This window comes from Poromitra crassiceps, assembly GCF_964638095.1.
Source record: "Poromitra crassiceps genome assembly, chromosome: 2".
NCBI classification, from domain to species: domain Eukaryota; kingdom Metazoa; phylum Chordata; class Actinopteri; order Beryciformes; family Melamphaidae; genus Poromitra; species Poromitra crassiceps.
Window position 1 is genome coordinate 118,790,559 of NC_139624.1, and position 14,462 is coordinate 118,805,020.

General features: G+C 47.6%; 1 protein-coding gene across 1 annotated transcript in view; it reads left to right on the plus strand.

The window, feature by feature from the left end:
- Positions 1 to 14,462, plus strand: part of reck (reversion-inducing-cysteine-rich protein with kazal motifs) — a gene marked incomplete at its 3' end in the record, with an annotated part of 253,151 nt that overhangs the window by 210,372 nt on the left and 28,317 nt on the right. The window contains exons 15-16 of the mRNA XM_083631915.1: positions 5,172 to 5,294; positions 8,741 to 8,912. Of these exons, the coding sequence (XP_083488041.1) occupies positions 5,172 to 5,294; positions 8,741 to 8,912 (295 nt within the window). The remainder of the gene's footprint in view (positions 1 to 5,171; positions 5,295 to 8,740; positions 8,913 to 14,462) is intronic.

Below are 14,462 nucleotides of genomic sequence, written 5' to 3' on the forward strand. Positions count from 1 at the left end.
CCCCCCCCCCCACACACACACACAGTCTCCCCCAGCCAGGGCGTCGAGCCAACGACGCAGACTGGCTGACAGGCCACTGCCTCGAGGGGCCTGGCCTGTCACGCAAGCGCCCGCTCACGCACCACTGCCCACCAGGGCCTGGCCCGTTGTGCAAACGCCACCGGTTGGTCACCGGTATCAGTGTTGTACCTCCATTTGTCGGCGAGAGGCCATCATTGCCGAGCAGGCTCCCTGTTTGGAAGCGAGTCTGCTCCCCTACCCCGTGGATTTTGCGTACCCTGAAGGTACCCTCCCCCGCCCCTGCTTTCAATGGAATTCCTGTTTCGCGAGAGGACGAGGGTTCCATGGCCATTTTGCGGGAGGAGGTCTGCTCCCTATTGGCCAAGGGGGTGGCCTCGTACCAGAGGCGGAGAGGCACTCTGGGTTTTACCACAGGTATTTCGCTGTGCGCAAGAAAGACGGATACATGCAGCCCATATTGGACCTCAGGCCTCTGAACAAGACGCTGAGGAAATTGCCATTTCACATGCTTTCTCTGCCTCGCCTTTTCAATGCGATCAGGCCTAGGGACTTCTTTACTTCCGTCGACCTGAAGGATGCCTTCTTTCACATTCCCGTAGTAGAGAGACACAGGAAGTTCCTTCGGTTCTCCTTCCTGGGTGTAGCCTATGAGTTTTGCATCCTGCCCTTTGGCCTGTCCTTGAGTCCCCGGATTTTTACCGTTTGCGTGAACATGGCGTTAGCCCCCCTCCGCTTGAGGGGGATACGCGTATATGTTTACCTCGACAACGCGCTCATAGCGGCAGACTCGAGGGACCTTGTCATCGCGCACACCAAAATGGTGACGGATCACCTACAGGCCCTGGGTTTCTAAATAAATTGGTAGAAGAGCTTCCTTGTCCCTGGGCAGGTTGCAACCTTCCTGGGACTGGAGCTGAATTCCCTGTCCATGCGGGCACGCCTCACTGCAGTGAGGCAGAAACGCGTTCTGGAGACCGTGGGGACCCTGCACTGGGTGCGCACGGTCTCGGTGCATCAATGCTCAGTGATGCTCTCCTGGTTTGCCTCCTATCTCTCTAACCGCTCATACCAGGTTCTATGGCGAGGATCCCTATCCAGATCTTGTACTCTTAGCACAGGTGTGCCCCAGGGCTCAGTCCTGGGCCCCTTGCTATTCCTTCTCTATATCAGATCTCTTGGCCATGTGATGTCATCGCATGGCTTCTCTTATCACTGCTATGCTGACGACACTCAGCTCTACCTCTCCCCCCCCCCCCCCCCCCCAGACACCCAAATCGAGGCACGTATCGCTGCATGCCTCAAAGACATTGGTGCTTGGATGTCTGCCCACCATCTCAAGCTGAATCTTGGTAAGACAAGACTACTCTTCCTCCCCGGGCAAGACTGTCCCCTCACCGACCTTTCCATCTCCATTCACAAACACTACTGTGTTTCCCTCTCAAACAGCTAAGAAGAACCTTGGAGTGATCCTTGACAATCAGCTGTCCAACTCAGCCTACATCGCAGCAACTGCCCGCTTCTGTAGGTTCTCCCTGTACAACATCCGCAAAAAAGGGAAGCAACACAACTCCTGGTCCAGGCACTTGTAATCTCTCGCCTGGATTACTGCAGTGTTATTCTGGCTGGGCTACCTGCTGCAGCCATCCGACCGCTTCAGCTCATTCAGAACGCTGCAGCCCGTCTGGTATTCAACCAACCCAAATTATCTCATGTCACTCCCCTCTTCCGTGACCTTCACTGGCTTCCCATCTCAGCACGCATTAAATTCAAAACACTGGTTCTGGCCTACAGGGCAGTACACCAGACAGCCCCCCTGTACTTACAATCTAGGGTCAGGCTCCAAATCTCTCACCGTTCCCTCCGCTCCTCCACCAGTGCAGGATGCCTCGCCCCTCCTCCACTACGGGGGCTCAAAAGTCGCTCATCCCGTTCGCGACTCTTCTCGTCCCTGGCACCTCAATGTTGGAACGAGCTTCCACCTTCGGTCAGGACGGCCGAATCACTGCCGATCTTTCGGAAAAGACTAAAGACACACCTTTTCAGGCTCCATCTGGGCCCTTCTTGAACTAACTTCTTTCTCTTAAAAAAAAAAAAACTAAAAACTAAACTAAACTAAACTTGTACCACTGTTCCTTCAGAAGTTGTAGTTGTCACAGACTGTGTGGCATAGTTGATTGCTCTATTGCTGACAAAAATGTGTTATTGTAAGTCGCTTTGGATAAAAGCGTCTGCCAAATGACGTAATGTAATGTAAATGTAATGTAATGTAATGCTGGGACTCATGGCCGAGGCAGCTGCTGTGATCCCCCTTGGGCTGCTACACATGCGCCCGTTCCGGTTCCTCAGTCAGCGTCTGGACCGGGCGAAACATCGCCATTGCGAACTGGCTCTGATGGATCATGCCCGCCAGGCTTTGGCCGCATGGACGGACCCACATTGGCTCTCATCGGGCACTCGATTGGGTCCGGTCCTGCCCAGGCGTGTCATCCGGACCGACGCCTCCCTGTGGGGATGGGGTGCGGTGTTCGAGGGACTCACAGCAAATGGCCAGTGGGAAGCCCGGGAGCTTCGCCACATAAACGTGCTAGAGTTGGAGGCAGTTCACCTGGCTCTACGCCACTTCCAGAATCAGATACACGGTCACCATGTACTGATACGTTCGGACAACACCGCCACGGTTCCTTACATCAATCGCCAGGGCGGTGTCCGATCTCAACCCTTGAACCGGTTGGCGATGGAAATACATCAGTGGGCGCACGCCTATCTGCTATCTCTGCCGGCGGCCCACATACAGGGCCAGTTGAACTCGGGTGCGGATCTGTTGTCGAGTGGCAACATCCGTCAGAGTGGTGTCTCCACCCGCAGGTGGTGGAGCAGATCTGGGCCAAGTTTGGCCGGGCGCGCGTCGATCTCTTCTCATCGCGGCGCACGGCGCATTGTCCCCTGTGGTTCTCCATCCACGAGGACAACCCCCCTCTAGGGCACGACGCTCTGGCGCACGATTGGCCAAAAGAGGGCCTCTATGTGTTTCCCCCCTCCTCCTGATCCCGCAGGTGCTGGACAGGGTGAGGGAACAGGGCCTGCAGCTCACGCTGGTAGCGCCGCTGTGGCCAACGCAGATCTGGTTCGCAGGCCGTGGTTACTGCCGCGCCGACGGGACCTCCTGTTGTAGGCGGAGGGGGAGATACTCTTGCAGCTTGGTCCCTGAACAGGACCGCTTGCTAGCTCAAGGCTTGCCGTTGAATGTGATACAAACCATTCAGAGCGCTAGAGCGACCTCTACTCGCTCTCAGTACGCTTATAAGTGGCGAGCATTTGTGCGCTGGTGCGCGGAAAGGGGAGTAGATCCAGTGTATTGTGGCATTGAACCCATTCTCTGTTTTCTCCAGAGCCTGCATGATGCGGGCCTGTCCCCTCAGTCCCTCAAGGTTTACGTGGCTGCGATATCCGCCTGTCACACGGAAGTTGATGGCAGGACGGTAGGAGCCTGATCTCTCGATTCATGAAGGGCATTCGCAGGTTACACCCGCCGACACAGAGAGTTTTTCCAAAATGGGACTTGGTCACGATGCTGGAGGGGCTCTCTGATCCTCCCTTCGAGCCCGTCGATACCATCGATTTGAAACACCTATCCCTGAAGACTGCATTGCTCTTAGCCCTGTCTTCCGGTAAGAGGGTTGGTGACTTGGTTTCCCTCTCGGTGCAACAGTCCTGTATGGTGTTCTCTGATGACAGGCGCGGGGTCACGCTGCGGCCTAATCCTGCTTATCAGCCTAAAAATATCAATGCTAGCTTCAGGTCTATGATCATAGACTTGGTAGCCTTTTGCCCTCCTCCTTCGGACCCGACGGAGGGGCGGCGGTTGCAGACGCTGTGCCCTGTGCAGGCGCTCCTGGCCTATGTGGACAGCCCGTGCCATGGGCAAGGCCCTGTCCAAAGAGTGCATGTCGCACTGGATAGTGAAGGCCATTGCCTTGGCCTACTCTGCCGTGGGGAAGGTCCCCCCGGAGGGTATTAAGGCCCACTCCACAAGAGGTGTCGCGGCGTCATAGACGCTGTTGCGTGGTGTGTCGGTGGAGGACATGTGTGCATATGCATCAGCATATGTGAGAATCCGAAGTTCGAAACAAAGTAAAACGTTAGGGTTGTCCTACAACCCGGGTTTTACGAGTGAGAACGAGGATTCTCACAAATTAGCCTTGCTGCCCTTGCTCTGCTCGGGCGAGGCTGAATGCTTAGAGTGACTAGCCTCAGCCGGTCTGCGCAGGTCGTGTCTCAGACATGTGGGCGGTTGCGGGTCGCTGCGCCAAACACCGGCTGAGGTTTGCCAGGACGCCTTGAGGGGCGCCTGGGTGGTTTTAAAGGTCTTTTTCAGAGGTAAAAAAGAAAGGCATTCAGTTCAGCGCCGCTAGGCGAGCTTCAGCATATGTGAGAATCCTCGTCTCACTCGTAAAACCTGCATTGTAGGACAACCCTATCACTGCTGTCCATTCACAGCAGAGGGAACTGACTGATCCTTGAGTTTTAAAACCACGTTCCAAACCCACCTGAACTGGCCTATACTCACTTTAATAACTCTGTTTTCTCTGACCTCTCTTGTCTTTTTCTTTCTATGCTTGTCTTGTTTTATCTATGCTGGTGTTTGCCATGCTTTCTGATTTTATCTGTTTGAGTACTAGTATGTTCTTTACCTCCGCCAAGGAGTTTTTGGTGTGATTTTGGTGTTGTTTGTCCGTGTTTGTTTGTTTGTTTGTTTGTTAGCAGGATTACAGAAAAACTTCTGAGTCCATTTTCATGAAACGTGGGAGTGTGTAACAGGGGCCAAGGAAGAACACATTACATTTTGGAGCGGATCTGATTTGGGTCAAGGAAGTGGTGGAGCTAGGGAAAAGGGGCCGAAGCTATAGCCTATAGGGATAGGAAGGTCATAGAGAATCGGGATTTCGAGGGGTGCGTAGGTCAAGAAAGGGGGCAGGGCTAGACTAGAGTAAAGGGGCCGTAGCTAGGGATCGGAAGGTCGTAGAGAGTCAGGGTTCGAGTGGTGGGTAGGGAACTGGCTGGGGTGCATGTCATAGCGGACTGGAGTATTGGCCTTAGTGGAGGTCTGCACGCTCTTCTTTAACAGTGCTGTGTTTATGCTCCCCCTACAGGCCATGGGACATCTTTCAGGGTGGACTGCCACCCCTGCTCCTGCTACGCTGGAGACACCATCTGCTCCACCAGAGAGTGCCTCAGCCTGGACAGCTCCGACCAGGAGCGCCGCCGCTTCACCGGTCTGTGTGTGTGTGTGTGTGTGTGTGTGTGTGTGTGTGTGTGGTGTCTGCCTGTCTAGTTATGCCATGTATTAAAATATCTTCAAACCACATTGTAGGTTGGGGATTGAGCGTAAGTGAGTCGAAGTTTGACTGAAATTGGTTTTCAGTGATGTTGGGATGTTTTCGGGTTTATACCATTGAGTTGTGGCTATCAAGGTGAGGCTAGCAGCCACAGAGCAAGGAAGTAATAACAAAAACAATGGAGGAGAGCAGTAAGAAATATAAGCACAAAGTAACTAAATTGGAGCAGATAAGCCCCATTCAAAAACACGGACCTAAGCTAGGTCTAGGAGTTAACTGGATGCTAGACAGCTAGCTAGCTAGTTTGCCAGCTTTGATATTGTTGGCTGTGTCTGTTGTTGTTTGGTGTGTTGTTGTACTGCACATTGTATTGTATTGTGTCACATTTTAACCAACCTGTGAAGCCAAAGGTATATTTCCACTGTGGTGGACAATAAAGTTATATTCCTCTAGCTAGTTATCTAGTGTTTCTATGTAGCAAGCTAGCAATGTAATCAAGTACCAGGGATGACATATTTTTGTAGGCCAACCCAGAAATCACACACTTCCAGTTCCCTCGTCTCAAAGTCAATAGGATTTTTTATGGGGATTTTGGTTGGATACCTGGAATAAGGTCTGTGGTTAACACAAGTTTATAAAATGGTGAACATTGTGTTCAGCAAGATAATATTCACAACTTTTCTGAAAATCACAAGTCTTAAAAATCGCATTTACCCTTCAAAAGTCATAAAAGTGGTCCTCAATTGAGAAGATTATCTTGTTGAAGACAGAGTTCATAAACCTTTGTTAAAGGCCCATTCCGTCAATACTCACTCTTACTGACGCCGGTGGCCGAGTAACTGCAGGCAGCGTGTGAACGAGCTGACACGCGGGCACCATACTCGCACGCGCACAAGCAGTTGCCTGGCAACAGCAGACCTGTTGGTTGCTTTGTAACGTTAACTCATAAAAGTCACTTGAAAACAGCAACCTGGACAATTTATCGGTCAGATCAGCCTCGAGATGCCCAGGAAGGATTCTGGATGAATTAGGGGACGTTATTGTGGCATGTTTGGCCGTGTTTTGGCTTGCGTTGGCTGCGGGGAAGTGGATACTCACGTTAGCACAAGCCAGGAAATAGCCTGCTCCCCCTGTATGTACGGTACCGTGTAATGCCTGGAGTTGACCAAACTGAACAATCAAACAATGTTTCATAAGCATAACAGTAACGTTAGGCATATTTACGACTGTTAAATTCATTATCCACACAAGACGGTAACGTTATTAGTGGGGCTGGTGGTAATTTCTATAAATGTAAATTAATATTAGTTAGCGGCGATTAGCATCAAGCTAACGTTACCAGTCCCACTGCAGCTAACTGCAGTCAGAGCCTGCTGGCTGCGGGGAAGTGGATACTCACGTTAGCACAAGCCAGGAAATAGCCTGCTCCCCCTGTATGTACGGTACCGTGTAATGCCTGGAGTTGACCAAACTGAACAGTCAAACAATGTACCGTAAGCATAACAGACAGTAGGCTAACGTTAGGCATATTTCCGACTGTTAGATTCATTATCAACACAAGACAGTAACGTTATTAGTGGGGCTGGTGGTAATTTCTATAAATATAGCTAAATCTATTAGTTAGCCGCGTATAGCATCAAGCTAACGTTATGGTTATAATAGGCACTCACCACCGCAGCTAACTGCAGTCAAACAATAATGTTCCATGACCATAAGCATAACGGTAGTAACGTTAGGGTTGCATTACTTCACACAAGACGGTAATGTTAGCAGAGTTTCTGACCAGGTGGTCAGATACTTGTACTACGGAGTGACAATAAAAATCTTGAATCTTGAAAATCCATTAGCAAGCAGCTAACGTTATCTGGTCAAAACCCCATTACAGTAGCTACAAGCAGCAAGTTCCCTTCATGAACCCGAAAACACAGTCCTGACTCTAGTTTCCCCCCGATGTCGGTCACATTGCTGCTGTCTGGCCAGACGGGCTTCATTAGATAAATATTTATTTATTTAGTGTGGACTTTTTCTGGAGTCTGTGTTGTTGTTTCCTTTTGCTAGCAGCTAGCGACGAACGTAACGTTAGCCATTTCCTGTTAGCCGTCTAGGACAAGAGGCAAGCTCGTGAACGCGCGCAGACGTCACATCCTCTAGCTGTGGCGGGAAATGCTAACCCCTTCGAAACTGCGGTATTTCCATGTATCTTCTGAACGGCTGGTCGGAGAGAAACGCCCCTGGTCGCCATTTTTAAGTTACGTCAAGGCGCATTCACTCATTGCCAATAAAAAACACTTTGTGCACATTTATTTCTCGCCAGAACCGACGGAATGGGCCTTTAACCACAGACCATATTTCAGGCATCTTAGTTAAAATTGGCTAGGTGGTTGGTGTCTGTGGGCTCGGTGGGTGCCTGTCATGATTTGTGACAGAAGTGATGTCACAGTGATGTCATCAGTGATGTCACTTGAGCAACTGTGATGTCATCAATGATGTCATCAGTGCTGTCACTCGAGCAACTGTAACGTCATCAGTGATGTCCCTCGAGCAACTGTGATTTGCCCAAATGTGATGTCACTCAGGCAGTTGTGATGTCATCATTGATGTTACTCCAGCGAATTGTCTTCTGTGTCCGGTGTCTGTCTGTCAGTCACGATTTTGGGAGCCCACAGAGCGGGCCATTTCCATAACTGCAGCCATGGCGCATCATCTCCAGAGCCTCCACCCTAGGAATCGACTTTGAGACGAGGGAACCGGAAGTGCTAACATCCAGGTCTTAAGCAGGTTTTAGGACTCATACCTGCGGTGTATACCTCACAGCATAACAGACGTGATAAATCCTTTTAAAGGAGAATTTCGTTGTTTTTTTTACCTGGAGCCCTCTCCTCACATTAATTATTATCTGATGACTCACCCAGTGTTCTCCGCAGCGATTTGGAGCGTCCTAGGCGTTGTTTTGAGATCAATAGTGTCCAAGCCATGTCCAGCAATAGTGTTCCTCCATGTAAATAGACAGTTTTATTCCCGTTTTCTACCCGTATCGTGATTATATGATCCCTAAAGAAACATCAGACTGCTATTCACCCCCGGGCTATTTCCAGTAGTCTTTACAGGGATCTCACTTCCTCATTCGGGGTGAGTTTCACCAACTCTCGTCAAGTCAGTACACAGGCCATCCGGCAGGAAATTCTCGCGGGACTTGAGGAGAGTGTCCGTCAAAACAACGCCTCGGACGCTCCAAATCGCTGCGGAGAACACTGGGTGAGTCGTCAGATAATAATTAATGTGAGGAAAGGGCTCCAGGTTAAAAGAAAACAAAATTCTCCTTTAAAACATTGAACCACCAGTTGCGTTTCATTGCTGCCTGTCTCTTCCCTGCTCTCCTCCAGGTCTTCCCTGTGGCTGTCCGGATAGGTTTGTCCCAGTGTGTGCCTCTAACGGGCGGACCTACCCGAGCGGCTGCGTGGCTCGCTGCATGGGCTTCCAGGACCACCAGTTTGTCTTTGGCCATTGCCGCTCCAGTGACCCCTGCTCCACCAAGCCCTGCCAGAGGAACCAGAGGTGGGTCTGACTGTCTCTGGTACTGAGTAGGCTTCAGGTCATATGGGTTTCTGGGTATCGGTACTCATTAAGCAGGCTTGGGGAAGTAACTGATTACATGTAATCCTGTTACTGTAATCAGGATACAAAAAAAGGTAACTGGAATCCCTTAAATCCATGGTTTAAGGGATTACAGGGATTACGATGGCAGTTGTTGGATAATGTTTGATTGGTGTGCCATGGGCTAAACACAGACATACAAGAATTGAACATGTTGAATCTGACCAATCATCTCCAAACATCTCCAAACAAGGACAGACAGCAATGGTACACCAAACAAACAAACTGTGTTTGGAGGTAAAAAAGAAAAAGAAAAAAGGAACTTACTATAGCCTACAGCTTGAATATCAAGGAAGTCCACAGGTGCAGGTGGCAGTCACAAAGGAGCATTATGATATGTTAAAAAATCCTTTAATTCCGATGTTCTTTTGAACGAAACGTTAATAAAGTGACCGGGAGCATCCTAATTCCAGTGTGCGGACCGTATTTTATCTTTTTTAAATGAGTCTGTCACCTCCTCTTACATTTTAAAATGTTTCACGTTCAGACGATGTTTGAGTCTGTCACCTCCTCTTACATTTTAAAAAGTTTCACGTTCATAAGATGTTTGAGTCTGTCACCTCCTCTTACATTTTAAAAAGTTTCACGTTCAGAAGATGTTTGAGTCTGTCACCTCTTACATTTTAAAAAGTTTCACGTTCAGATGATGTTGGAGTCTGTCACCTCCTCTTACATTTTAAAAAGTTTCACGTTCAGAAGATGTTTGAGTCTGTCACCTCCTCTTACATTTTAAAAAGTTTCATGTTCAGAAGATGTTTGAGTCTGTCACCTCCTCTTACATTTTAAAAAGTTTCACGTTCAGACGATGTTGGAGTCTGTCACCTCCTCTTACATTTTAAAAAGTTTCAGGTTCAGAAGATGTTTGAGTCTGTCACCTCCTCTTACATTTTAACATTCAGAAGATGTTTTGAGTCTGTTACTTCCTCTTACATTTTAAAAAGTTTCAGGTTCAGAAGATGTTTGAGTCTGTCACCTCCTCTTACATTTTAACATTCAGAAGATGTTTTGAGTCTGTTACTTCCTCTTACATTTTAAAAAGTTTCAGGTTCAGAAGATGTTTGAGTCTGTCACCTCCTCTTACATTTTAACATTCAGAAGATGTTTTGAGTCTGTTACTTCCTCTTACATTTCAAAAAGTCTCACGTTCAGAAGATGTTTGAGTCTGTCACTTCCTCTTACATTTCAAAAAGTCTCACGTTTAGAAGATTTTTGAGTCTGTCACCTCCTCTTACATTTTTAGGGATCACCTCTATGGCCATAACCTACAATTGTAACACTACGTTTGTGGTTTACAGACTTGAATGTGAGTGTGGCTGTTTCTACATCGGCCGCACTAAACGTAAGTTGAGGAAGAGACTGGCTGAACACAAGTACGCCATCAGGACGAATAACCCAAACTACCCCATGGCACAGCACTACAAGGCTGTGGGTCACACCAGTCTGGATTATCATTTTCAGAATAATAGTGGATTATCGTGTGCATGTAAACATAGTCAGCGAGGACCAGGTGCAGGCTCATCACACTTTTAGATGTTTTATTATAAAAAGTGTATAAAATCGATGACCAAAATAGTAACTAACCCTAACCCCTTCTAGCACGCCTGGACAAGCAGTATTGATAAATCCGACAGGAGATATTTAATCAAACAAAGAGAGAGGCTCCTCCTCCATCTCATTAAACAGCATTAAGGATCGCTGTAGGCCAGGGAGACTCAAGCCCAATTTATACTTAGTCTCTCGACACTTTTGAAACCATCGCAGACAGAAATTATGTCTTTGTCGACAAGGCGCCGAGAAGTGTCTCCTACCAAGTGAAATTTCTAATGTCGCTGACTACGTCACATAGTGTCGCGCAAGTGTGATTGGCTATATAGAAGGCACGTGCACTTGACTTCCTTGTTTTGGTTTTCGCTGTATTGAAATCGACTGAAAGGAATATGAAAACGTGTCCCCGCTATTTTTATTGGCCTGTCCTGGATGTATGAGTTCATGAAAATCACAAAGAACACCGTGACCAACTTCCCAGAGAGAGAGGAGGTGAGTTGTGTGTCATTATGCTGCAGTTGAACGTTACATCAGGTTGCACTGCAGGGACAGCGCTGTTTATGTCCGACGTGGTTATAAATTGAACACCATGGGCGACACTTTCTTTTTTATTAGCGACCATGTGTTGAGCGACACTTTCCAATAAGTATAAATTAGTCTTCAGTCTGAAGATTTCAGCTAGCTGTCACCATCCCACAGACTAACATTAAAGCTGGAAAAATCATCTGCTCTGCTTTATCGCTCTATAAAGGCCCACTTTTACTCTATTTTCATACGAAAATAAATGTATCCGTTTCAAACGGTGTAATCGTCGCTGCCCACATAGTTCCATGCGTCTTAACAGTAACGGCAACAGTAACGTTACAACCTTGGTTACTTTTGGTAAGAAAACCCCAGCCATGAATGAATGAATGAGCTTTATTTGTCATTGTCACAAACCAAGTTTAAGAACAACGAAATTGAAGCAATCCCCTAGGTGCATTTAGACAAAACAATAAGTTAGGTAATAAAGATAAGGTATAAAAGTAACAAGGTAATAAAGGGTAAAAGTGTCTAGTGCAGGGGTGTCAGACTCATATTAGGTAGAGGGCCGGATTTGTTCAACTGAGACCTCATGGGGGCCGGATTTTTTTTTTTACTAAAATCAATTCGACTCATTTACCCATTTACTTCACAAAAGAAATACTGCTCTTTCCATTTCTCTTGAAACTGCCTGCATTCCGTGTCAACCTTTCTCTTTTTCGACAGCATCTTGTTCAGGGGCGGACTGGGATCATAATTCAGGCCGGGCATTAGATACCAAGCAGGCCAGGCCGATACGGGCGTGCCGGCGTCCGAAAAATTTGGGCCGTTTAAAGCTCAATTTGGGCCGTTTGAAGCCAGATTTGGGCCGTTTGAAGCCCAATTTGGGTCGTTTAAAGGCAGATTTGGGCCGTTTGAAGCCCAATTTGGGCCGTTTGAAGCCCACTTTGGGCCGTTTGAAGCCCAATTTGGGCCAAGTCCAATTTTACAATGAGATGCACCCACTTTAACCCTGAATAAAGTAATAAAACCACTAGTAAACCAGTAGGCGGCGCCTGGCCTGCTGTTCAGTGAGTGGCCTGACTGCGGGCACAATTTTTTTTTTTTTTTTTTTTTGCAGGCCAGGCCAGGCCAGGCCAGGCCACCGGGCATTTGCCCGACATGCCCGAATATGCAGTCCGCGCCTGATCTTGTTGATTCTTTTGTTTTTTGGTAGGTAGCTGAATGCGCGATTCATTCAATTCCAGCGTGGCATCATGGCGGCTTTGTTTACACCTGATGACCTACTGACATACTTCCTTGTAGTGCAGGTTAATTAACTTATGAATTAACTCTTAGCTTGCTTATTAGCCACACGTAGTTCATGATAATGGGGTGCGAATTTAATAATAATAATAATAAAAAAAATAAAAAATAAAATCCAAAACATCGCGGGCCGTATCTCTGACATCCCTGGTCTAGTGTATAAAAGTATGAGGTAATAAAAAAAAGTAAAACGTGTAAAAAGTGTCTAGTGTCAGGTGAGAAAACAACCTTATTCTGGCGTCCATCTTTGTTGCTTGTTATTACCACTTCACAACTGGTAAGTAGGAGGTTCCGAGGAGCACATCAATGCACCATATTTCCCTTCTCTCTCTCTCTCTCCCTCTCTCCCCTTCACACTTCACTTCATCTCTCTTTCTGTATCTGTGATTGGCAGTCCTGGTTTGTTTTCTCAGGTGGTGGTAGTTGGGGTAACTGGCCACGAGGCTTACATCAGTATGGGGTGTGTTATTTCATCCCCCCTCCCCCTCATAACCTTTGACCCCTCACCCATGATCTTAACGCTGTTTCAGAGGCTTTCCCACCCTGACAAGGACACAACATGAAGCACACTGGAAACTGTAATGGAAATAATAATAACTTCAATGACAACCTACGCTGGCACTCTTATCCAGAGTTATCCGGCTTACAATAGAGCTCAACAGTCACATGACTTTCTGTGACGTTTCCTGGCCCGGAAGTGAGTTCCCCATTCCTTTTCTCCATAGACATTTAAAAAAATCCTTATATAATGAGTTTTAAGGTTGGAACAAAGCCAACCCGTGACCTACTGTATCATGAGTGACCATAAAACATTTCACTTAGAGCAAAAACAAAAAATAAGAACAGGGGAACAAATCGACAATTTGACTCGCCCCTCCCCCCCTGATTTTGGTCAGTAATAATGTCACTGATGATGTCACCATGTCTATGACATCTGCAGTGATGTCACTCGAGCACTCGATGATGTCATCAGTGATCGAGCAATTGTGATGTCACTGATGATATCACAGTATCAGGGGTTCCCACACTTAAGAAATCTGAAAGTCTTCTGGTGCCCACCCAACCCTTTAATCACAACTCTGATCAACATACGAAACTAAGATGATGTATTTCCCTATGTTTTTATATAATATATTTTTTATTTAATTAACAGAGCATATGAACTTGGGCGTAAGGGAAATTAATAATCCATCCACATACAAAATACCCAAAAGCAGATTGCCAACATTTTCTACCCCTTACTCATCAGGGGCCGGTTGCACCAAGTGGTCTTAACTATGCCTGGTCGTAACTCCTACGTCGGTCTTAGTTAAGACCAGTCTTTAGAGTGGATTTACGCCTGTTGCACCAATAGGGCTTACATCTGGTCTTAACTACGCTGGTCGTAGCAATGCGCGTCCATGTGAATTGCCGGGGAATGTGCCCCGATTGGCCCAAAAATGTGCCTCGCGCCGTCACCCACTACTGTATGTGCGTCACTACACCCTCCCTCCTCCCACCCCCCTCCTCCTGTGGAAACTCCGGGGGGGAAATGGCGGCGATTAGTGCCAAGCAGTCTGAATGAAATTGAATGTAACGTTCCTAATTCTATGTATTAAATTCTAAAAAACGACCCTCAACATTTGGGAAGGCTAAGCCACACAACTAGTTTGTTATAATCTAATGTCATGCTTCGATGGCGACGTTACGATGATGAGGACGGTAAGGACTCAATTACAGCAGGTCTCCGCTGATAGACACGGAGATCTCTGTTACAGGCAGGCACCCTTACCCTTAGACCCTTACGCCTCCTCCTGACCAGGCGTAAGAGTTACGCCTGGGCGTAGTGAAAAGAAGGCTTAAGCCCTCTTGGTGCAACCGGCGTAGCTGTTAGGTCGTAAAGTTATGACCGGCGTAGCTTAAGACCAGTCGTAAGACCACTTGGTGCAACTGGCCCCAGAAGTATTTGCATGCATAACACATTTGTTGAGACAAAATGTGATGAGCAACAACAACAAATCAATCCACAAGCTATTAATCCTAGGCTGTGAAAGATGCTACCTTATCTGTAAAGGGGAGACTTGTGGGTACCCATTGAAC